The 24,798-nt window shown below is 44.6% G+C and overlaps 1 protein-coding gene across 4 annotated transcripts in view; it reads right to left on the bottom strand.

Annotated features, from left to right (window-relative positions):
- LOC144691467 (phosphorylase b kinase regulatory subunit alpha, liver isoform-like) overlaps positions 1-24,798 on the bottom strand; it is a 163,768-nt gene that overhangs the window by 20,571 nt on the left and 118,399 nt on the right. For 3 of the 4 annotated variants that reach the window (XM_078559576.1, XM_078559574.1, XM_078559575.1), the window contains exons 27-31: positions 22,646-22,747; positions 20,723-20,841; positions 14,135-14,173; positions 12,804-12,857; positions 1,323-1,496 (exon numbers count right to left, since the gene is read on the bottom strand). In XM_078559576.1, coding sequence (XP_078415702.1) covers positions 1,323-1,496; positions 12,804-12,857; positions 14,135-14,173; positions 20,723-20,841; positions 22,646-22,747 — 488 coding nt within the window. The remainder of the gene's footprint in view (positions 1-1,322; positions 1,497-12,803; positions 12,858-14,134; positions 14,174-20,722; positions 20,842-22,645; positions 22,748-24,798) is intronic. The other variant, XM_078559577.1, reaches the window with a different exon arrangement.

Genomic DNA, 24,798 nt, shown 5'->3' with positions numbered 1-24,798 from the left:
AAAATATGAATAAATTTCTGTGGACAGCATTTTTAGTAGCTAGAATTTCAGCTGACTGATTATGACGCATGGACACTTTCTTTCAGCTTCTGAAATCTTTATTTTTGATTTTTCAGGTCTGCAGCTCCTTGAGGCAGCTCTCTGTCTTCAGGGAGCTTTCTCTCAGTGCTGTGCTGCACCTGTGTTGATGTTATCGCCCACCCTCTTCCCACCCCCACCCCGGCAGCGCTGAGCTTTTCAGCACACGTTTCATGCTGGCTGTCCGTTAATTGGCCAGCCAGAGTGAAATTGCGGTCAGCAGTCCATTTCCTTACCAATCCCCGGCCTGACAATCGCTCCCGCCTGCCAACCTAAGGCCAAGGTAACATATTTATACAATAGCTTTAAAGCTGTTGCAGGATGGCAGAGGCTGAGTGTGTAAAGTGGGATCAATCCACATGCTTTATATATTTCCAAACAATAGATAAACCCATAAGCTTCTTGTCCAGATGAGACTCGCCAAGCATCTTTAGACAGCACCTTCCAAAGCCATGACCACTACCATCTAGAAGGACAAGGGCAGCAGACACATGGGAAAACCACCAGCTGGATGTTCCCCTCCAAACCACTCACCATCCTGACTTGGAAATATATCACCGTTCCTTCACTGCCACTAGATCAAAATCCTGGAACTCCCTCGCTGGCACTGTGAGTGTACCTACACCACATGGACTGCAGCGGTTCAAGAAGGCAGCTCACCACCACCTTCTCAAGGGCAATTAGGGGTGGGCAATAAATGCTGGCCCAGCCAGTGAAACCCACATCCCATGAATGAATTAAAAAAGCATCAGGTAACCATTATAATTAAAGTGTAAAGTGTGTTTCAGTGGGTAGCACACTCTTATTGGAGTTGGACATTCTGGTTTCAAATCCCATTCCAGAGACCCGAGCACAAAATCCAGGCTGACATTGCAGCGCAGGACTAACAGAGTGCTGCACTGCTGAAGCATTCTGTCCTTCAGGTGGAATGTTAAACTGAGGCTCTGCCTGTCCCCTCAGATGGATCCAAAAGATCCCATGGCACTATTTCGAAGGAGAGTTGAGGAGTTATCCCTGGTGTCCTGACCAATATTTATCCCTCAATCAACATTGCTGTCTGTGAGAGCTTACTGTGCACGAATTGGCTACCATGTTTCCCTATAACACTTCAAAAATACATAATCTGCTGTAAAGTGCTTTTGGAGCTCCCAGTCATGAGAGGTGCTGTCTAACTGCTAGTCTTTAATGTGGTCTTGGGAGCAAATTTGTACATTAGTATCTCCCCTTCATGGCCAGGGACTCACCTTCTGTAAAACACTCCAGACTTTTTGATAGAAACCCATGGGAACGCGGTTAATGGCTCCATCGAGGCGTCGTCTACGCAACCACTGGCCCTGGCGGTCATCCCATGTCAAACGAGTACAGAAGGAGCCTACGGGGGATGCAGTGGCTGTGGGAGATGAAGGACCACTGCATCGCTGGAATAGCACAGAAATAAAAAAAATACAATAAATGTGGAAAAGGTGCATCAAAAACAAACACACGGACCATTCTGAGAATATGGGTGGAATTTAATGCCCTCCCCCGTGGTGAGTTTGGAGGCGGGAGGGGCATTTAATCAGGTGGAGGGTGCAGGTGGATCCCCGCCACCTTCCCTCCCTCTGCTCAAGTCCAGGGGCGAGAACGGTTTCCCCACCCCACCGTCAGTTGAGGACCTTAAGTGGGCAATTAATGCACCAATAAGGCCCTCATCCTGCCATCCCTGGTATCCAACCATCAGCAGGTTGGGCGGGGGTGACCATTCGGGAAGCCTGAAAAGCAATCTCAGCTTGTGGGCAGATGTGGTGGGGGGTCCCTCATTTACAGACACTCAGTGTCTGATCGTGGGATCTGGCATTGGGAAGGGGGCGGGTCACCCCCCCACCCATCTTTGCTGTTGACCTGCACTCCCATCAACAGCCCCCATCCCATCCTCACTCACCTTTGGCCCGGGGTCCCTCAGTGATCCTGGGCCTCTGGTGGGTACATCACCCGCAGACACCATCGCTCCCACTGGCACTGCCTGCAGTGTACAGCTGCTGGCCTCTGATTGGCCGGCAGACCTCAGGGGACACAATTTACGCCCCCGGGGTCCTTGATCCCAGGGAAAGCCCACTACTGTCCACTTCAGTGCCTGACAGGCACTTAAATCGACAGGCCTTCCTGAAAGGAGGTGAGGTGGAACTCTCCCTGGCTCTCCATCTGGTGGCTGAGACTCCATCACCTGCATGAAAATCTACCCTGTGTATATTTCTGGACTGCAAAAGTATTAGACAATAACATGTAGAGCAGCAGTTAAGAAGTCTACCTGGAGGATGAAACAATGATGTATGTCTGGAAGATCATAGTGGCCATTATGATCTTGCAGCTACAGTTTTCTATTTAAGCCATTGCCACTATCCTGATAGGGTGGCTGCACATGAGAGAGGGAGTCAAAATCTCCAGTGCCACTGATGTACTGAAAATTAACCGACCTCACAAGGACATCCCTAAAAATTTGCATGGCCAATCAGGATCTCTTCATTTCTGTTCATCAAGATGTTGGGACTTGGGATTGGAGAAATCAAATCCCTCCCTGTTCCAGGCAGTCACAGTAAAGCTCACCCCAGACCCAGCTTTAGAATAGCATCTATGTGACATTCTCCACAATACCAGCTTCCATGGTGGGATTTGAACTTATGCCCCCAGAGCATTAGCCTGGGTCTCTGGATTAGTAGTCCAATACATAAGCACTACACCACCGTCTCAGTCAATAAATCATAGCAATTGTGTTGCAATTCATGGCATAAAATTAAAATTGTGTTTTAATCTCCATAAAACACCATTATTCTGGTTGAAAGAGCCCACAGGCAAAACATAAAGAATACAAATGCTTTAAACAAATATTTTCATTATTAAAACTCAGCCATCCTGGTAAATCTGGAGACAGATATCAAGAGCGCACAATTTGAAAATTACCCAGTTCAAGGAAGTGGTACCACAGGCACCCATATACAAGAAATCAGAAGGTAACCGTGAGATTGCTACTTGGAACTGTGCTGCCTGACTGCACCCTTCTAGCTTTGGGTTGCTGTTGGTCTGCCCAGGTATACTTTGGTGAGCAATTCTATGAACTTAGGGACACAACAATGCAGTCTAACAGATTTGTGGCTGTGCTATAGTTTGAGGAAACTAACAGCTGTAAACTGAAACATCTTCCTGAAGTCCTGAAAACGATGAGAGCTGACCTTTCAAACATAGGTTGATCACTGCAATGATTCTACTGGATATTTATTATCAAAGAGAACTCAGAAATGTCTTGTTTTCATGCTATATATAATTGAAGGTTATTCTTGTTTTATGAAGGGAGAGGGTTCTATTTAACACTAATATTTCTCAATTTTTAAAAAATTCATGAATCATATCTGAAACTTAGAATTTACAGTTAGAAGCCGGCCATTCGGCCCAGGTGCACCATGCTGGTGTTCAAACTCTACATGAACCTCCCCCCACCCTCTTCACTTAACCCTCTCAATGTATCCTTCTAACTCTTTCTCCTTCATGTATTTATCCAGCGATCTATTTGAAGAGTGAGGGGTGATTTGATTGAAGTGTACAAGATCCTGAACGGTCTTGACAAGGTGGATGTGGAAAGGATGTGGGTGAGTCCAGAAATAGGGGGCACTTTTTTAAAATTAGGGGTCACCCTTTTAGGACAGAGATGAGGCGAATTTTTTCTCTCAGAGGATTTTGCAACTTTGGAACTCTCTGACTCAGAAGGCAGTGGAAGTGGGGTCACTGAATATTTTTAAGGTAGAGAAGAATATAGGTTCTTGTTAGGCAAGGGAATCAAAGGTAATCGGGGGTAGATAGGAATGTGGAATTCGAAACACAGACAGATTATCCATGATCTTATTGAATGGTGGTGCAGGCTCGAGGGGTGAATGGTCTATTCCTGTTCTTATTTCTTATGTTCTTATGTTCTCAATGAATCCATGTGGTAGCAAGTTCCACATTTCCCCCAATTCTCTGGATAAAGTCATTTCTCTTGAATTCTCTATTGGATTTATGAGTGTTTATCCTACAAGTTTCTGGGAGTAATTTGGGAGACACAGCAAAAATTTATCCCTAGAAAGAAGAAGCATACTAAAGGGAGGACGAGGCAACCATGGCTGACAAGGGAAGTCAGGGACAGCATAAAAGCTAAAGAGAAAGCATACAATGTGGCGAAGAGCAATGGGAAACCAGGGGATTGGGAAGCCTACAAAGACCAACAGAGGACAACTAAAAAAGAAATAAGGAGGTAGAAGATTAAATATGAGGGTAAGCTAGCCAGTAATATAAATGAAGATTGCAAGAGTTTTTTTTAGATATATAAAGGGTAAGAGAGAGGCAAAAGTGGACACTGGACCGCTGGAAAATGATGCTGGAGAAGTAGTAGTGGGAAACAAAGAAATGGCGGAAGAACTGAATAGGTACTTTGCGTCAGTCTTCACAGTGGAAGACACGAGTGACATCCCCAAAGTTCAAGAGAGTTGGGGGGCAGAGGTGAGTATGGTGGCCATTACCAAGGAGAAGGTGCTAGGAAAACTGAAAGGTCTGAAGGTGGATAAATAACCTGGACCAGATGGATTACACCCCAGAGTTCTGAAGGAGATAGCTGAAGAGATAGTGGAGGCGTTAGTGGTGATCTTTCAGGAATCACTGGAGTCAGAGAGGGTCCCAGAGGGATGGAAAATCACTAATGTAACCCCCCTGTTTAAGAAGGGAGTGAGGCAAAAGACGGGAAATTACAGGCCGATTAGCCTGACCTCGGTCACTGGTAAGATTTTAGAGTCCATTATTAAGGATGAGATTTCAGAATACTTGGAAGTGCCTGGTAAAATTGGGCAAAGTCAGCATGGTTTCATCAAGGGGAGGTCATGCCTGACAAATCTGTTAGAATTCTTTGAGGAGGTAATGAGTAGGTTAGACAAAGGAGAGCCAATGGATGTTATCTACTTGGACTTCCAGAAGGCCTTTGACAAGGTGCCGCACAGGAGGCTGCTCAGTAAGATAAGAGCCCATGGTCTTAGATGCAAGGTACTAGCATGGATAGAAGATTGGCTGTCTGGCAGGAGGCAGAGAGTGGGGATAAGGCTGTCCTTCTCAGGATGGCAGCCGGTGACTAGTGGAGTTCCGCGGGGGTCAGTGTTGGGACCACAACTTTTCACTTTATACATTAATGATCTAGATGAAGGAACTGAGGGCATCCTGGCTAAATTTGCAGATGATACAAAGATAGGTGGACAGACAGGTAGTATTGAGGAGGCGGGGAGGCTGCAGAAGGATTTGGACAGGTTAGGAGAATGGGCAAAGAAGTGGCAGATGGAACACAACGTGTGGAAGTGTGAGGTCATGCACTTTGGTAGGAAGAATAGAGGCATAAACTATTTTCTAAATGGGGAGAGAATTCAGAAATCTGGAGTGCAAAGGGATTGGGAGTCCTAGTCCAGGATTCTCTTAAGGTTAACTTGCAGGTTGAGTCGGTAGTTAGGAAGGCAAATGCGAGAGGACTAGAATATAAAAGCAGGGATGTGCTGCTGAGGCTTTATAAGGCTCTGATCAGACCACATTTAGAATATTGTGAGCAATTTTGGGCCCCGTATCTCAGGAAGGATGTGCTGGCCCTGGAGAGGGTCCTGAGGAGGTTCACGAGAATGATCCCAGGAATGAAAGGCTTAATATATGAGGAACGTTTGAGGACTCTGGGTCTATACTCGATGGAGTTTAGAAGGATGAGGGGGATCTGATTGAAACTTACAGAATACTGAAAGGCCTGGATAGAGTGGACGTGGAGACGATGTTTCCATTAGTAGGAGAGACTAGGACCCGAGGGCACAGCCTCAGGGTAAAGGGAAAACCTTTTAGAACAGAGATGAGGAGAAACTTCTTTAGCCAGAGAGTGGTGAATCTATGGAATTCATTGCCACAGAAGGCTGTGGAGACCAGGTCATTGAGTGTATTTAAGACCGAGATAGATAGGTTCTTGATTGGTAAGGGGATCAAAGGTTACGGGGAGAAGGCGGGAGAATGGGGTTGAGAAACTTATCAGCCATGATTGAATGGTGGAGTAGACTCAATGGGCCGAATGGCCTAATTTCTGCTCCTATGTCTTATGGTCTTATCTAGAGATGTTTTAAAGTGCGATTTCTGCTGTTCAATTTACAATGCAGAGATTACCTCAGTTTTTTCTTTTTTTTAAAAAGAAGCAATATTTTACTTAGCTTGTGAGCTGACAGCTGGGTCAAACACTCAGAAAACGCCTTACATCTCATCCAATGTCTCTTATCATGAGGAGGATGCTCCTTCTATAGATGGTGAGCAGTTCAAACCCACAGGCTAACTTACATAGCAGAATATACAGTTATTTGAGAGGCAATCATTGGTCAATCAATTGATTGGAAGCCAATGGTTTAAAATGGAAGCTCAAGTGGTTACAGCTACTAGAAGGGAAATCAGTGACAAACCAGGGGGAGGCATTCAAAAGCGAGATTCTATGGGCACAGTGTACACACAAAGAAAAAGGGTGGTACTGCCAAATCTAGACACCCTTGGTTATCCAGAAGTATACAGGGTAAGATAAAGCAAAAAAATGATATCTTATGACAGTCACAAAAAAATTAATACTGTGGAAAGCCTAGAGGAGAAAGTACAGGGGGTGAAGTAAAAAAGCTAATTAGAAAAGCAAAGAGGATACAAAAAAATACTGCCAGGTAAAATCGAAGAAAACACAAAGATGTTTTTCCAATACATTAAGAGGAAGAGAATAACTAAGGAAAGAGTAGGGCCTATCAGAGATGTACATGGTAACTTGTGCGTTGATACTCTTTCGAGTTATCAACAGTCACAGAATCCAACTCTTTTCGAGTACAATCACAGTTCTTGGTTTCCGGGAGCGGGACATAAACCCACAACCCTCTGATTCAAAGGCGAGGGTGCTATGAACTGAGCCACAGCTGACACCTCCAACTTGTGCGTTGATGTTGAAGATGTGGGCAGGGTTCTCAATGAGTACTTTGTCTCTGTCTTCACTAAGCAGAGGGATGATGCATTCTAGTTAAAGAGGAGTATGAAATATTAGATACAATAAGCATAGTGAGAGAGGATGTACTGGAGGGACTGACATCCTTGAAGGTGGATAAATCACCAGGGCCGGATGGATTGTATCCCAGGCTGTTAAAGGAAGCCAGGGAGGAAATAGCAGATGCTCTGAGGATCATTTTCCAATCCTCACTAGACATAGGCGAGGTTTCAGAGGATTGGAGATCTGCAAACATTGTACCAATATTTAAAAAAGGATGTGAGGGATAGGCCAGAAAATTACAGGCCGGTCAGTCTGACTTTGGTGGTGGGCAAATTATTAGAATCAATCCTGAGACACAGGATAAACTGTCACTTAGAAACGCACGGATTAATCAGGGACAGTCAGCATGGTTTTGTTAGGGGAAGATCGTGTCTTACTAACTTAACCAAATTTTTTGAGGAAGTAACAAGGAGGATTGATGAGGGTAGTGCAGTCTTGCTGTCTACATGGATTTTAGTAAGGCATTTAACAAGGTCCCACATGGCAGACTGGTCAGAAAAGTAAGATCCCATGGGATCTTGGGAATGTGGTGAGTTGGATTCAAAATAGACTCAGCAACAGGAAACAAAGGGTAATGGTTGATGGATGTTTTTGCGAATGGAAAACTGTTTCCACTGTGTTCCACAGGGCTCAGTTGAGTCCCTTGCTGTTGTATATATTAATGAATTGGGCTTAAATGTGAGAGGCATGATTGGGAAATTGACCATGTAGTTGATAGTGAAGAGGATAGCTGTTGTCTCCAGAATGATAGCAATGGTTTGGCTGAGTGCATGGAGAAGTGGCAGATGGAATTCAATCCAGAGAATTGTGAGGTAAAGCATTTGGGCAAGGCAAACAAAGCTAGGGAATACTCAATTAATGGGAGGATATTGGGAGGGGTAGAGGAAGTAAGAGACCTTGGAGTGCATGTCCAAAGGCCCTTGTAGGTGGCAGGACAAGTGGATAAGGTGGTAAAGAAAGGATATGGAATGCTTTCCTTTATTGGACAAGGTATTAAATACAAAAGCAGGGATGTAATGATGGAACTGTTTAAAACGCTGGTTAGGCCACAGCTGAAATTTTGTGTACAATTCTGGTTGCCACATTACAGCAAGGACATAATTGCTCTGGAGAGAGTACAGAGGAAATTTACAAGAATGTTTCCAGGGTTTGAAAATTGCAGCGATGAGGAAAGATTGGATAGGCTGGGGTTGTTTTCCTTGGAGCTGAGGGGCGACCTGATTGAGCTGTACAAGGTTATGAGGGGCCGAGATAGAGTAGACAGAGATGCCCTGTTTCCCCTAGCAGAGAGGTGAATTACCAGGGGGCACAGATTTAAGGTGATTGGTAGAAGGATTAGAGGGGACATGAGGAAAAGCTACTTCACCCAGAGGCTGGTGGGTGTTTGGAATTCGCCGCCTGGTTTGGTGACAGAGGCAGAAACCCTCAACTCATTTAAAAGGCACCTGGATCTGCACCTAAAGTGCTGTAACCTGCAAGGATACGGCCCAAGTGCTAGAAGGTGGGATTAGAATGAGCAGCTAGTTTTTTATTTTTCAGCCAGCACAGACACGATGGGCTGAATGGCCTCTTTCTGTGCCATAGCTTTTCTATAGTTCTAAGTGCTTTCCTTTCTTTACTGATCAGTCCCTAGCAGAAGCTATGTTGTAAAACAAATGCAGGATTAAAAACTTATTTAAAACAGAGGAGCCATTAAATTGTTAAAATACCGGCCCGGATTTTCGCAGAGCCGGACTGACTCTGGAACTATTTGAAAATGGAGGGCAGGATCTGATACCAGGACTCATGCCCCCATCCCTGGTGCCCTCACCCTGAACTCCCGACCTGGCGGGCTCTATTGCGGGGAGAGGCATCTCGTCGGCCCTTAAAGATTTCAATAAGTCGGATCAGATTCTCCATGACCCGTGCTTCATGGCCCCTCAGAGAGACGTGAACCATAGTTCATGCCTCCTCCATGGCTCCCATACAACCTCCATGCCTCCCCATGTCATCTCTGTGCCCATACACCCAGTGTGCATTACACTCCGAGCCAGTGAACCATAATGGCAAGTGTTGAAATGTTGAGAAACAAAAACACCCACTCATAAATTTTCTTTGAAAGAAACTGCTGCTCCTACAACCCTATAAAACTACCAACCAGACAGAGCCATTACAGTATCAGTAACAGAAATTTTATGCACTTCATACCTCTTAACCTTGTCCAAATAAACATATAAACATTAACGAAAAAGATCACAGAAAGAATAACTTTTTATAACCTCATAAAGATGTCAATCAAGCAAGTAAACATTCCACTTCAATTTGTCCAAACAAAACCCTGCTAAGTTAATGCATTTGTGAGTCTTGGAGCTCAGCCAAGCATTCATAATGAGGCCAGGCAGCGAACCAGACGTCTGACTGTTTGTTTCTGCTGATATGGTTCACAGATGGCTTTTATCACTGGAGCCGAGAAGGCTGAGAGGATCTTATAGACTACTTCACAATAGAAAATAGCGGGTGATTAAGATGAGGAATTGCCCGCCAGAAATCTTTGCTGAAGCAGGAATTTGAATGTCATTATTTCCACCTGAATAACATTGTCCACCTCCAACCATCTCACCTGTCTTGACACCTGCCTGACCTTCAATGGTGCTGAAAGCCTCGTCCATGTTTTTCACCTCCAGACTCGACTATTCCAATGCTCCCCGGTTGACCAACCATCCTTCACCTTCCAAAAGCAAGAGCCAAAACTCTCCTGTCTGTAACCCAAGACCAGGATTTTACGGCCCCGCTGAGGCATGTCTCCCCCAGGTGGATGGAGTGAGCCATTTAAATCTCCATTCAGTTCGGCAGGACTGTAATATCCTGACGGGTGGGAGGGGCCATAAAATTCGTGCCCAAGTCTTGGTCGCCTATCCGCCCGCCCTTGTGATATACACTGGCTGATTTTTTTTTCAATCTTGGAATAGGGACATCACTGGCTGGGCCAGCAATTGTTGCCATAGCTAATTGCCCTTGGGAAGGTGGTGATGAGTTGCCTTCTTGAACCACTGCAGTCCATGTACACCCACAATGCTGTTTGGGAGGGAGTTCCAGGATTTTGACCCAACTACAGGAAACTGTTTAGCTTTTTACTTCACTGATAGCAAGAAAATAGGAAATCATCGAGAGGAGGTGAAGCCATTCAGCCCTCAGTCTGCTTCTTCCACAGACTGGGTATCATCATCTACCCCATCATTGATTTGAATAATTCTAATACTGAGAGAAAAGTTTGCCAGAAATACACTTTAACCCAAAGACTTAACAGTTTTAGATGAAAACAAAATATTTCCATCTTACAGATTCAGATTTGTTTGCAACCTTTATAGTTACCATTGAATTCGTTCTGAGTGTTTAAACAGGGCAGTTTCTGTAGGCCTTTGTAACCCAGCAGCAGTTTCAAAGCAATAGTATTCCAGGGTTGGTTAAAATCATCCTGTCCTCATGGGAGGTATTGTAACTGAGAAAATCAAAGGGATTCTATAGGTGCCATTGCTTGAAGTTGGTCCGGCAGATCATCACCTGTCTAAAAATTAATTATATCAACCTGTATGAATATTAGTCTGCGTTAAAAGAGAGGGCAGGAGGATGTTAAATGGTGGCATTTATACTGTACCACACTGGAGTGAGAATTCTACAGACTGAGTTTTTATACTGTACCACACTGGAGTGAGAATTCTACAGACTGAGTTTTTATACTGTACCACACTGGAGTGAGAATTCTACAGACTGAGTTTTTATACTGTACCACACTGGAGTGAGAATTCTACAGACTGAATTTTTATACTGTACCACACTGGAGTGAGAATTCTATAGACTGAGTTTTTATACTGTACCACACTGGAGTGAGTGTTCTGTTGTCATGATATTGGATTAAAGCTCCAAATTATGGGCATGTTGAACTTTTTAAGGAAGACTTTTTTTTTAAAAGACATACAAGCAAAGACACTGAACAAAAGATGGCTGAGAATGTAAAGTAACCGCTTTCTGGAAAACTCCTATACGGATTATACTTGACTGACTAGTCTCAAGAGAACTAATCACTTGGAAGGTCACACCTAAACTGTTGTCAAGGACTACTTCAGACAGAGACACTTGAAAGGAAGACATGAGATGCAAAAGACTGAACTTTAATCTCCTGTGGTTGTGGAGACAATTGAGACTGATTGCCACATCTCAGCAGACATCCAAAATCATCTCCTGTTGAGTTATATCTCAGAATGTGGAAATGATCTAAGTTGAAAGAAAACAGACTGTGGGTGAAAGACATGTTCATTTTTTTCCCTTCTAGGAATACACAAAGTAATGGGTTAAAAGCTAGCTGTAGACCAGATCTGTGTGCGCTAGTGTGTGCTGTAAAAATCACAGTAGAAGATCAACTAGGTACTCCTGCAGCTTGCAGGCAAAGGCTCTCTCCTTCTCTCCCTCGCTGTTGCTGGAGGCAAGTCAGCAAAGCCACAATCAAAAAGGAAACAGGACAGCTTCTTCAGCTAACAAGCCTGCAGAACCAAGTATCTCCAAATGAACTGCAAAACTGCCAAAGTCAGATCCACCAGATTCACCCAACTTAATGGCCACAACATTTCGCCATCCACTCCTCACGGATAAGCCAAAGACTGATTCGTATTTCTTTTTTTACTTTTAGTTTTAGACTCAACTTCTCATTTCTGATCTGTGTGTATGTGTGTTTTTATTTTCTTCCTCAGGCTTTTAGTAACTAATAAGCTTATTCTTTCTTTGACTAAAGAAAGCCTGGTTAAATTGACTCCATCTAAAACATAAATATATTTAGACTGGAAAAAGGTATCCACGGGGAGGGGAAGTGATCCCTTTTAAGTTAACCTATTTGCCACCAACCAAGGGAGTTGAATAATCGAGGGGAGCCAGCTCATTCCTCTTCACCCGGGAGCATAACAAAATTGGGGTCCCATTTGGGAAGCTAACAAATTGGAGACCTCGCCCGGGGACTGGTCATAACAGTACAGACTGAGGGTTTATACTGTACCACACTGGAGTAAGCATTCTATAGGCTGAGGGTTTATACAGTACCATACTGGAGTGAGTGTTTTATAGGCTGAGGCTTTATACAGTACCATGCTGGACTGAGTGTTCTATAGGCTGAGTGATTATACTGTACCACACTGGACTGAGAGTTCTACAGACTGATGGTTCATACTGTACCACACTGGACTGAGAGTTCTACAGACTGATGGTTTATACTGTACCACACTGGAGTGAGTATATAGACTGATGGTTTATACTGTACCACACTGGAGTGAGTCTATAGACTGATGGTTTATACTGTACCACACTGGAGTGAGTCTATAGACTGATGGTTTATACTGTACCACACTGGAGTGAGTCTACAGACTGAGCGATTATACTGCACCACACTGGAGTGAGTACTCTACAGACTGAGTGATTATACTGTACCACACTGGAGTGAGTCTATAGATTGATGGTTTATACTGTACCACACTGGAGTGAGTCTACAGACTGAGTGATTATACTGCACCACACTGGAGTGAGTGTTCTACAGACTGAGTGATTATACTGTACCATACTGGAGTGAGTGTTCTACAGACTGAGTGATTATACTGTACCACACAGGAGTGATTTTTACCATTGCTCTGGTAGACTGAATGCTGGACCCTAATGAACTTGCACTGCAAAAGAACTAGATGAGAAATAAGACATAAATAAGATGAGGCATAAAGGAAGGCAAAAAAACAACAGCATGAACAACACCTATCAAGTGTTTAGGTGGAGACAGTAATGCAGCAAAAGGCACCTTAGCAGATTTTGTTAGTGATGATCATACATTGTATATGTATATATTTAAATTAATCGAAGAATTATCTTCAAATTTGCAAAGCTTTCTGCTCAGTATTTTTACTGCGAACTTGCACATTGATTTCCAGTAAATAACCAGATTTGTCACAGTTCTGTCTTGTTACATAAATAGATCAAAACAGCTGAACACATTAAAAGGCACGAGGTGCGTAAGAGTTACTTTTGAATTTTACACTTCAGTATTTTTTTATATCTAATGATACTAGCTTTTAGTAGGTCAGCTCTGGCTAAATGTTTCCCTTCACTGAAAATTTAATTCATGCCATTTAAAAAAAAATACTTATTTGTAGATCAGAACATCATATCAGCCTTTTACTGCACCATATAATTTGCATAGGTTTGGAAACAAATGAAAAGCAACAGTAATGAAAATGAAGTTTGAAAACAAAGTTGGAATAAAAATAGTGCAAATTAATTCTAATCTGTGCATTCCAATCTGATCCAAACCCATCTAATTAGCTGAAGTAAAATGCAAATAAAGATTTTCCCTTGGAAGGTTTGAGGAAATCCCGTTATTCTCTTTTCAGATTGCTGATTTTAATCTCTGCTGCCTGGCAGAAGCTCAGAGTCTAACACTGTCTCTAAGTGATCTTATTTACAGGTAACGTGACCGTAAAGGACAATTTTAGTTAGACTGTCAAAATACACATATACATGTTTTAAGAGACAATACTTTGAGGAAGTCAAGACAGCTGCTGTAATTGTGAAATGTAGACTGTGAAACTGGGGAGGCAGCAGAGGCTGAAGGAGTGACAATGAAAGGGTCATATTGGAAAGAGCAGCTGCTTTATGCATCTGAAGCAGCTCAAATTCTGGAAGAACCCCACTACAGTCCCAAGACACACAGAACCTGTGCGTCAAACATGCACACAAAATAAAGTCTGCTGCTGAAAGCTACATACTAGAGCCTAATTGCTTCACGTTTCTTAAATTATAAATTTAGACAAATGTTACAAAAGATATGGTCTAGTTCTCCAGACAAGGTGAAGCTACCCTATCTTTCTGTGAAATTTTCACTGTGTTTGGTGTGCCTCATGTTCACTTGAGCAATTTAATTAACATGCAGAAGCACAGTAATGCACAAGGTCAAAGAAAAGTCACCTGATCAGCAAACATGCTAGGTTTTTGAATGCTATCCATCTAGAAAAGAGAACATTTATTAAAAACAGTTATCGTTTTTGGGAAATGTATATTTAATTTTAAATGAATTACCTAGAGCCGGATCATTTTATAAGTAAAATGCTACACTCCTGCCCAGAGGCTGAACTCCCATGTCTAACATTCATTTAGGCAGGAAGTGGAGTTCCACTTTAAATATACAGATGAGGAGCCGACCTGCAATTTTGAGCAGAGTGAGGGGTCAGTGCCAGCGTCTACATGGGAGGGGAACTCTGGCACAAGACCAGAAGGCAAGTTGAAAAGTTTGATTTTAGTTTTCCTATTGTTCCTCCCTCCCCCAATCCCACCTACAGCCTTTCCGCTCCCTGTCCCCCCACATCCCCCCCGCCCCCCCCCACTCCTCCATTAACTGTCCAATGACTGTTCCCAAAGGTCCTGCTGAGGCCTCCTGCTGTCAAATGTCTGCTCCCGACGCCCTGGACAGGCGTTTTAAATTTTCATTCTTGTTTTCAATTCCTTCATGGCCTCGCCTCTTCCCATCCAACCTCCTCCAGCCTCACAACCTTTCCTAAGATAAAAGCAAAAAACTGCGGATGCTGGAAATCCAAAACAAAAATACCTGGAAAAACTCAGCAGGTCTGGCAGCATCTGCAGAGAGGAACACAGTTAACGTTTCGAGTCCGTATGACTCTTTAACAGAACTAAGTAAAAATAGTTTTCCTTAGTTCTGTTGAAGAGTCATACAGACTCGAAATGTTAAGTGTGTTCCTTTCCGCAGATGCTGTCAGACCTGCTGAGTTTTTCCAGGTATTTTTGTTTTTGGTTCACAACCTTTCCTCCCTGGCTCAGCTTATCCGCTGCTGAAGCCCTCATGTTACAGGAACTTCAGAATTAGCAGGCCCCTTGAGCCTGTTCTGTGATCAGATCATCGGTTGATCTGATTGTGGCCTTAACTCCACTTCCTTATCTGCCCCCCATAACCCTTGCCTCCCCCTGTAGATCAAAAATCTGTCTAACTCAATCTGTGGACTCGACTATTCCAATGCAATCCCGCCTGGCCTCCCACATTTTACCCTCTATAAACTTCAGGTCATCCAAAACCCCATTGCCCGTGTCTTAACTTTTACCAAGTCGCTTTCTCTATCACCCCTCTGCTCCCTGACCCAAGCTGATCCCCAGCCAATATCACCCCTCTGCTCCCTGACCCAAGCTGACCCCCAGCCAATATCACCCCTCTGCTCCCTGACCCAAGCTGATCCCCAGCCAATATCACCCCTCTGCTCCCTGACCTAAGCTGATCCCCAGCCAATATCACCCCTCTGCTCCCTGACCCAAGCTGATCCCCAGCCAATATCACCCCTCTGCTCCCTGACCCAAGCTGATCCCCAGCCAATATCACCCCTCTGCTCCATGGCCCACGCTGACCCCCAGACAAGCAACAGCTTGATTTTAAAATTCTCACTTTTGTTTTCAAATCCCTTCATGGCCTCACCCCTCCCCGTCTCTGTAACCTTCTCCAACCCCACAACCCTCCGAGATATCTGCACTCCTCTAATTCTGGTCTCTGGAGCACCTCCAATTTTAATTGCACTTCCATTGGTGTCCATGCCTTCAGCTGCCTGGGCCCCAAGGTCCGGAATTCCCTCCCTAAAGATCTCCATGTCTTTACATCGCTTTTCCTCTGTAAGATGCTCCTTGAAAATAAACCTACCTCTTTGACTAAGTTTGTGTTCACCTGCCTAAAATCACATGTGCTTCAGTGTCCAAATTCTATCTGATAACACACCCATGAAATGTCTTGGGTCATTTTGCTATGTTAAAAGCGCTATATAAATGCAATTAGCTGTTTATTCTGTAGTTTTATTTAAATGAGGCCCTGATAAGGTGGGCAGGAGCTCTGTGCTCCTGACCTTGCGGGATTCATCACCTCCCAGCTGGACTTCCCCGCGGTGTCCACAGTCAGAAATCACCGATGGAGCGCTGCTGGAGGACCCTCTCCAGACACCAGTCAAGACACCGGAGCCTCATCTTCAGGAGGCCAATGTCCTGCTCAGTGATGGCCCTTGTGCTAAAAAAGGCAGGGGTTACATCCCCCCCCCACCGCCTCAGTATGAGGTCTCTCACTGGGGTCAGCAGCCATCTCTTTACTGGGTCCCCCTTGACCACCAGGAGCCACCCACGACGGTGGTGGTGGAGTGAGCAGCTCCGGGTCCCTTCGACTGTCTAAGGATGAATGAAGCGGTCAGGAAAACACGCACAAACCTGAAGGAACTGCTCGCGATGGTCGCAGGTAAGCTTAACATCTAATGAGCGGAAGCTCTTCCTGTTGATGAATGCCCCAGCCTGAGATGCCAATCTCTAAGCTAATTCCTTCACTGTCGCTGGGTCAAAATCCTGGAACTCCCTTCCTAACATCACTGTGGGTGTACCTTCACCATGTGGACTGCAGCAGTTCAAGAAGGCAGCTCATCACCGCCTTCTCAAGGGCAAATAGGGATAGGAAATAAATGCTGGAATCGTGGCAGGTGGGGGAAGTTAATTTGCCATGAGGCCAAAAATCCGTTTCCCGAAATGTCGGTATGAACTGTCGGAATATTGCTCTCGGGATTTTAAAGGCAGGTTAAAGGTGGGTCGAGCTTCCTGACGAACATTGTTGGAAAGCCCTTCTGCATGCATTAGCATCTCATTAAATGGCTAGAGTTAAGTTCACTGCCTGCGGGGAAATTAGAACGTTTAGTTTTACGACTGTATTTAAGTGGTGTGCACCTGGCGAGCTTCACCTCTTCCACGACTTTGGAGGTCAGTGGTTGCTGCTGTCACCTTCTTGAGCACCGCTCAGGACTTCACTCGTATCGAGTGCCGTAGCACAGGCTGCACAAAGGCTGGAAGGGTGGAGCGGGGGCTGGGCCTTGGGCAGCAGGGTAAGTGGGGGAGGGGGGGGTGGGGAGAGGCTGTCTGGGTGCCCTTTAAAATGGCACCTGGAGCTTCGAGCCCATGAGGTAACGGCGAGGAGGGGGGCAGCCTGCCCACCCTACCACGTGATTCACTGTGCTCTGCATGGACCCGTAAGTAATGAGCTGGACTGGGCAAGATCATCTCGCAACCCACCACCCCCCGCCAGCGGGAATCACTCCCACTTCTGCACCCGCCACCAAACTTCGAGCGAAAGGGTCTCCCCATAGTGTCTGACAAACACCACTGCTGATATTGGAAGGAATTTAGAAGATGGAACATTTTCCTTTATTCTTTCATGGGATGTGGGTGCTGTTGGCATTTGTTGCCCGTCCCTAATTGCCCTTGAACTGAGTGCTTTTCTAGACCATTTCAGAGGGCAGTTACGAGTCAACCACGTTGTTGTGGGTCTGGAGTCACACGTAGGCCAGACTGGGTAAGGACGGCAGATTTCCCTCTCTAAAGGACATTAGTGAACCAGATGGGGTTTTACGACAATAAATGATAGTTTCATGGCCACCATTACTGAGACTAGCTTTATATTCCAGATTTATTAATTGGATTTAAATTCGACCAGCTGCCATGGAGGGATTTGATCCCATGTCCCCAGAGCATTAAGATAAAAGCAAAGTACCGTGGCTGTTGGAAATCTGAAATAAAAACAGAAAATGCTGGAAACACTCAGCAGGTCTGGCAGCATCTGTGGAGAGAGAACCAGAGGGCAGAAACTTCCGCCCCCCCACCCCACCCCACCCCCCGCCATTAGTGGCAGACGTCATGGCAGGCGGGGGGGTGGGGAACAATACGGCGGGAAGGCCAAAAATCGGTTTCACATCATTGTTAGTTAGCCATCATCCACTCCGCCCGTCAATGGCGGGCCCACCGGAATCACCCTCGCCCCACATTGAATTTACCTCTCCCATTGTCCTGAATCCTGAACAATGTGATTCACAACAGCATTTGAAAGGCGTGTATCTGGTGAGCTGAATTTCGAAGGGAACGCAGAGGTGGGTGCATACTAAAGTTGTGCAGTGCTCACAAGGGTCGCCTGTTCAACTTCAGGGAAGGAGTGGCACGCATTCAGGTGAGGGCACAGGCAAGTTGCTAATTTCTGGCTGGCTGTGTAGTGCCAGGGCAAGGGCTGCACTGCGGTTGGGGTGAGTTGGAGGGCAAGGCAGCCCAGTCTGATGGCAGTGCCCAAGTACCTGTTGGGAGTGAGGTGGAAAGGAAGTGGCCACGCATTAGGGAAACCTGTACAAAGTGACCATTCCTCTGCAGCTGAGACAGTTCAGACGCAGCCACATTGACATGCTTGGAGTGGGGTTTCTACCTTATCTGCCCACTCAAGCAATGCAGAGGCCTGAAAATGCCACCAAACGCTCCTGAACTTCGCAACCCTGCAAATTAATGAGCGTTTTTGGGGGCTGCAGAACAGTCGGACGACTAAGCAAGTTGTAGTCTCCTTGCTAAAGCTGGTCATGGAGCAGTCACTGGTGGAGGCGCTCACAGCCCCTTGCAATGCTTACGAACATACAAACATACAAAATAGGAGCAGAAGTAGGCCATTCGGCCCCTCGAGCCTGCTCCACGATTCAATAAGATCATGGCTGATCTGTGTTTTGAATTCTACATTCCCATCTAACCCCGATAACCTTTGATCCCCTTGCCTAACAAGAATCTATCTCCCTCTGCCTTAAAGATATTCAGTGACTCCACCTCCTCCACCTTCTGAGGCAGAGAGTTCCAACGTCGCACAACCCTCTGAGAGAAAAAACTTCTCCTCATCTCTGTCCTAAAAGGGCGACCCCTAATTTTAAAATAGTGCCCCCTAGTTCTGGACTCACCCACAAGAGGAAACATCCTTTCCATGTCCACCTTGTCAAGACCATTCAGGATCTTATATACTTCAATCAAGTCATCCCTCACTCTTCTAAACTCCAGTGGAAACAAGCCCAGTCTGTCCAACCTATCCTCATAAGACAACCCGCTCATTCCAGGTATCAATCTAGTAAACCTCCACTGAACTGTCTCCAATGCATTTACATCCTTCCTTAAATAAGGAGACCAAAGCTGCACACAGTATTTGAGGTGCGGTCTCACCACTGCCCTGTATAACTGAAACATAACATCCTTACTTTTATATTCAACTGTTCTCATAGTAAAGGACAGCATTCCATTAGCCTTCTTAATTACATCCTGTACCTGCATACTAACCTTTTGTGACTCATGTGCTAGAACACCTAGATCCCTCTGCACCTCAGAATTCTGCAGCTGTTCTCCATTTAAGTAATACATTGCTTTTTTATTCTTCCTGCCAAAGTGATTAACTTCACATTTTCCCACATTATACTCCATTGCCAGATTTTTGCCCACTCACTCAATTTATCTATATCCGTCTGCAAATTACTTATGTCTTCTTCACAACATACTTTCCTACCTATCTTTGTGTCATCTGCAGATTTAGCTTTCATGCCTTCGCTCCCCTCATCTAATTCATTGATGTAAATTGTAAAATGTTGAGGCCACAGCACAGACTCCTGCGGGACTCCACTCGTCACATCCTGCCAAATCAGATAAAGACCCATTTATACATACTCTCTGTTTTCTGCCAGCCAGCCAATCTTCTATCCAGGCTAATGTGTTAACCCCTTCACTATGAGCTTTTATTTTCTGCAATAACCTTTGATGTGGCACCTTATCAAATGCTTTCTGGAAATCCAAGTACAGTACATCTACAGGCTCCCACCCACTGCACATGTTACTCCTTCAAAGAACTCTAATAAATTGGTTAAACATGATTTCCCTTTCACAAAACCTTGCTGACTCTTCCCGGTTACCTTGGGCTTTTCTAAGTGTCCAGCTATAACCTCCTTAATGATCGATTCTAACACCTTTCCCATGACAGGCATCAAGCTAACTGACCCATAGTTTCCTGTTTTCTGCCTCCCTCCCTTTTTGAATAGAGGGGTTATATTTGCTACTTTCCAGTCTGATGGAACCTTTCCAGAATCTAGGGAATTTTGGAAAATTAACACCAATGCATCTACTATCTCATTAGCCACCTCTTATAAGACCCTAGGATGAAGTCCATCAGAACCCGGAGACTTGTCAGCCTGCAGCTCCACCAGTTTGCTCAGTATCACTTCCCTAGTGATTGTAATTTCACCAAGTTCCTCTCTCCCTTCCATGTTTTTGGAATGTTTTTATATCCTCTATAGTGAAGACACAAGCAAAATATTTGTTCATTGCCAAGGCATCTTTGTCAAATCTCTCCTAAGGTCCCACCTGTCCCTGACCTTCTATTTGGCTCCACCTGCCCCATCGCCTCTTAAACAGGATAAAATCCTTCACATTTCTACTTCTCTTTAGGTCTGAAGAAGAGACAAATGGACTCAAAACGTTAACTCTGTTTCTCTCTCCACAGATGCTGTCGGACCTGCTGAGTTTTTCCAGCATTTTCTGTTTTTATTCCCCAGAGCATTAGCCTGGGCCTCTGGGTTACTAGTCCGATGATATTACCACTAGGCCACTATCTCATGTTTGTTGCGAAACACCCTAAGCAATGATGCATTTCTGAATACTGCAGCATTTAGAAAGCTATTTCTGTCAAGACCATACCTGTTTCATTTCACTCTTTAGTTTGCTAATACCAGTTCTCTCTGTTTTTGTGACTCCTGCATGGCCAATTTCATGAATAGAAATAACCGGACTGATGGCAGTGGAATCGATAGCTTGTACTGGAAAAGAGAGCACACAATACAAATGCTTTTGTTAAAATGTGTATTTGACAATTTTATTATAACGCAAAAATAAGAAGTACCCAACAACTATAGCTTGTATCTATACACTCTATAAACACAAGAAAACATCCCAAGGCACTTCACAAATACAATATAAAATAAAATATGTCACCAAACCACAGAAGGAGATATTAAGGAAAGTGACCAAAAGCTTGGTCAAAGAGGCAGGTTTTAAGGAGTGTCTTACAGAGATAGGGGAGGAGTGGGGACATGGAGGTATCTGAACACGAGGGACAGAATATTAAAATTCCAGATGTCACTTCCACAGACGATGGGATTACAGGATGGGGAGATTAGTGTGTGCTACAATGTTGCTGAATCTTATCCTTTCAGAGATTTCTTCAGTTAGTCCCAGGCACTGCGGGGTTAAAGTGCAGCATTAAGTGAATTATTAAAAGTAGTGGTTTCTGAGTCACGAATAGTTAATGTACAAATAACTGTCTGGGAATTAAGCCAAGGTCAAATATTGCTTTTTGAAGTTGTTTCTGTCCGTAAACTCCCTCAGTCTCTGGCCTGTCAGCACGAGAGCTGATTTGAGGGGCACATTGATGGTTAACCTTTAGCTTCCATTATACAGATTGCATGTCAGAGAGAAGAGAAACACATACTTCCAGTCTTCCGTTTGTTGTGCTAATGTGTGTCACAACTAATAGGGGCTCAGTAAACAGTCATTTTTCATCAATCTATCAGTTGCTTCTCCAATTCTTATCTACTGAAGCCAATATGTTTCACAGCTGTGTTTTCCAATAGTGCCACATTAAACACTAACACAGATGTACTTTTAGCTCTGTGTCTGTGTACTTATTTTGCTGTAATAAAGAATCCATGGATTAGCCTGGGAGGAGATAGCAGACAGCCTGATTTAAAGGATAGCCCGGCAGATAAAAGACTGTTAGCTCTGAGGCTCTCAGCATCCCATTCACTACAATGCAAAAGGTTAAATTTTGTGCAAGGGCTTGATGGGCTGAATGGGCTCCTTAGGTGCCTGAATGATTCTATGTCTCTACATTCAGGAGGAATGCACAGCCGCTTATTAGAGCTGCATTCTGCGGTGATCATGATTGGGGTGTGTTGGGCCATGGCTAAATTCTAAAGCTATGGCCAGGAAATTTTCAATAAAGGGACAATATTTGCTTCTAAGAGCTTCTGGTGTGCGTTTGGATGCAAGATAAAGCCTTCATTGGGACTGTGACTTACATAGGAAGGACAGACATTAGAAATGGGGTTTGAGAAGGCTGTTGGTGTCCACACCCATATCCCAGTGTGAGAAACTGCCTTTAGGAATGTGTTCATGTTGTAATCCTGGCAACAATGAAGGCTGTGCTTTATTTGTAAGTGAGAGCAGCAGTTACTAATTGAGGAAAGGTTAGGGCATTATTCCTAAGTATATATAAGAACCGGTTACCATCTGTGAGGGGGGGCAGGTGGGGAGAAAGGAAAAGGAAAAGTGAGTCTGTGCCTGTGCCTGTGCTTGTGCTCTCTGGGTTCTGTGAATAAATCTATGTTAAGGAAAGGCTGGCTCCAGGTGCCTCCTTTACTCAGTGAATGTGCAGCGAATTATCACCGAATGAGGGAATGAAAAAGAAATTTTAGAACTTGGACAGTGTCAAAAAAATACATGGTTTGTGAAAATACATTTATAGCAAATGATAATAATACAGTAACTTTTATAAATGTAATAACCTTGTTTCTGTTTAATAGTGTGATTTAGTTAATGTTAGAAAACAATGTTAACACTGACCACTTTTCTCTACCCCAAATTCCTTTCCACTTAGAATATGATGCAGAAGTTTCTTCATGTCAAAAGGGCTCAGATTCATCAAATGCTCGGAAGCCTCTTCCCCTGGACGTGCAATGAGAATGTAATTTAATCAACAAAATACAAAACACTTGTTTATTCACAAAATATGTTTCAGGCTGTTACACACTTGGCTTGGGCAACATCACAAATCCTCCCTTTCTGTATTTTCACACCTGCCCTCACAGACACTGAGCAGAATTTAATGCCTTCCCCTGTGGAGACTTTGTTGAAAGGGGGGGGGTTATTTCATTAGGTGGCAGGGGGTGGGGGAGGGTGTGGACCTCACCACCTTCATGCCCCTGCCTCCAATAAATCTGTGGAGGCAGTCTTCCCACCCCATTGCTAATTGAAGCCCTTAAGTGAACAATTAATGCAAGTGAGCAAATGTCTCATCCTGCCGCCTCTGGTATTCATCCAGTGGCGAGCTGGGGACTTACCAAGCGGAAAGCCTGAAAAGCAAACTCTGTCAGGATTTCTTGTGGGCTTCCAGGTGGTGTCCCTCATTCAAAAGCACTCGATGCCTGATTGAGGAACCCGGATCAGGAAAGGCCAGGAGCGGTGGGGGTGAGGTGTGTCCACTGAGAGCCATGCCCCTGCCCTTGCTGATGACCCCCCACTTTCTTGTCTCCTCCACAACCCCTAATCCCACAATCCCCCTCCTACCATCACTCACCTGTGACCTGGATCCCTTGGCGATCCTGGGCCTTGAGTGGGTGCAATACCGGCAGCAGCCACTGCCCTCCCAGTGGTACTGCCGGGCAATGTAGAACTGCTGGCTGCTGATTGGCTATAGCTCTTGATGGGTGGGACTTCTGCCCCCAGGGTCCTTGATCCCTGCAAATGTCTGCCACTGCCCAGTTAAGTGCCTGATTGGCAGTTAATGTGGTGGGCCTGCCCAAAAAAAGGTGATGTGGAGTTCTCATTGGCTCGCCAGCTGGTAGGTGTGACCCTATTACCTACATTAAATTCTGCCCAACATTTGCAGCCACAGGGTTAATTTCCAGTGTACATTCATCCCGTGATCCAAAACCACCTCTGTGCTGTCCGATGGCCTATCCAATGCAAGTCATGGATGAGGCAAATTTCCCCAACTTAATGGAATCCATTCTAACCACAAATTTCTTTCACTGAATCCATCCCTTTACTGACTCTGATGAATCTCGGCCCAACATATCTTGCTGCTCTTTTCAACTCAATGCTAAGCTCCAAACGCCACAATTTATTCATCCATCGAGACAGCTCACTTTCAGCTCAGGTTAGTTTTAATCTCTGCCAGTACCTAAGCCCTACCTCCACACAAACCTTTACCCTCACTTCTATTCCCAGTGGACTCAACGTAGTAGATATGGATCTTCACCATCTGAGCAGTATTCTAGCAGATCACATCCCCCACCCATTACAAAACCTGCCTGATTGTCAATGAAAATATAATCAATGCAATGGAAAGCAGATGGATTCTCCAACAGGCAGTCAATCTGCTTCACCAGGTTACTGCCCAGGGCAGTAAAACTAAAAAATTAGCCCAATTTCTCCAAATTTTTAAAAAGCAAGAAAAAAAATTCCCTGTTATTTACAAAGAGAGTGAAACTACAAGATTCCACACTTCAAAACAGAAGGATTTTTATCATAGAAGAGCCAACAAAGCAAACACTAAATAGTACCTGGAAAAACTCAGCAAGTCTGGCAGCATCGGCGGAGAAGAAATCAGTCAACGTTTCGAGCCCTCATGGCCCTTCAGCAGAACTGAAGCATAGTTTCAACAAGGGAGAAATATAAATTGGTTTAAGGTGGGTGGGGGGGAAGAGACACATTGAGGGTGTGGTGTGAGCAGATAATCAAAAGATGTCAGAGACAAAAGGGTCAAAGAGGTGTTGAAGGTGGTGGTCTTTGTCTGAGAAAAGTGCTAATTAAGAATGCAAGACAGGATATTCAAAGTACAGCTCTAGTGGGGGTGGGGTGGAAAGACTAAAGGTTTTAGTTTTAGATTTAAAAATAATGGAAATAGGTGGGGAAAGAAGAATCTATATAAATTATTGAAAAAAAAGGGCGGGTGGGGGGGGAAAAGAAACGGGGTGGGGATGGGGGTTTAAGAT

Source organism: Cetorhinus maximus, chromosome 16 (assembly GCF_964194155.1).
Source record: "Cetorhinus maximus chromosome 16, sCetMax3.hap1.1, whole genome shotgun sequence".
Classification (NCBI taxonomy): domain Eukaryota; kingdom Metazoa; phylum Chordata; class Chondrichthyes; order Lamniformes; family Cetorhinidae; genus Cetorhinus; species Cetorhinus maximus.
This window is presented reverse-complemented; position numbering and strand designations above follow the sequence as displayed.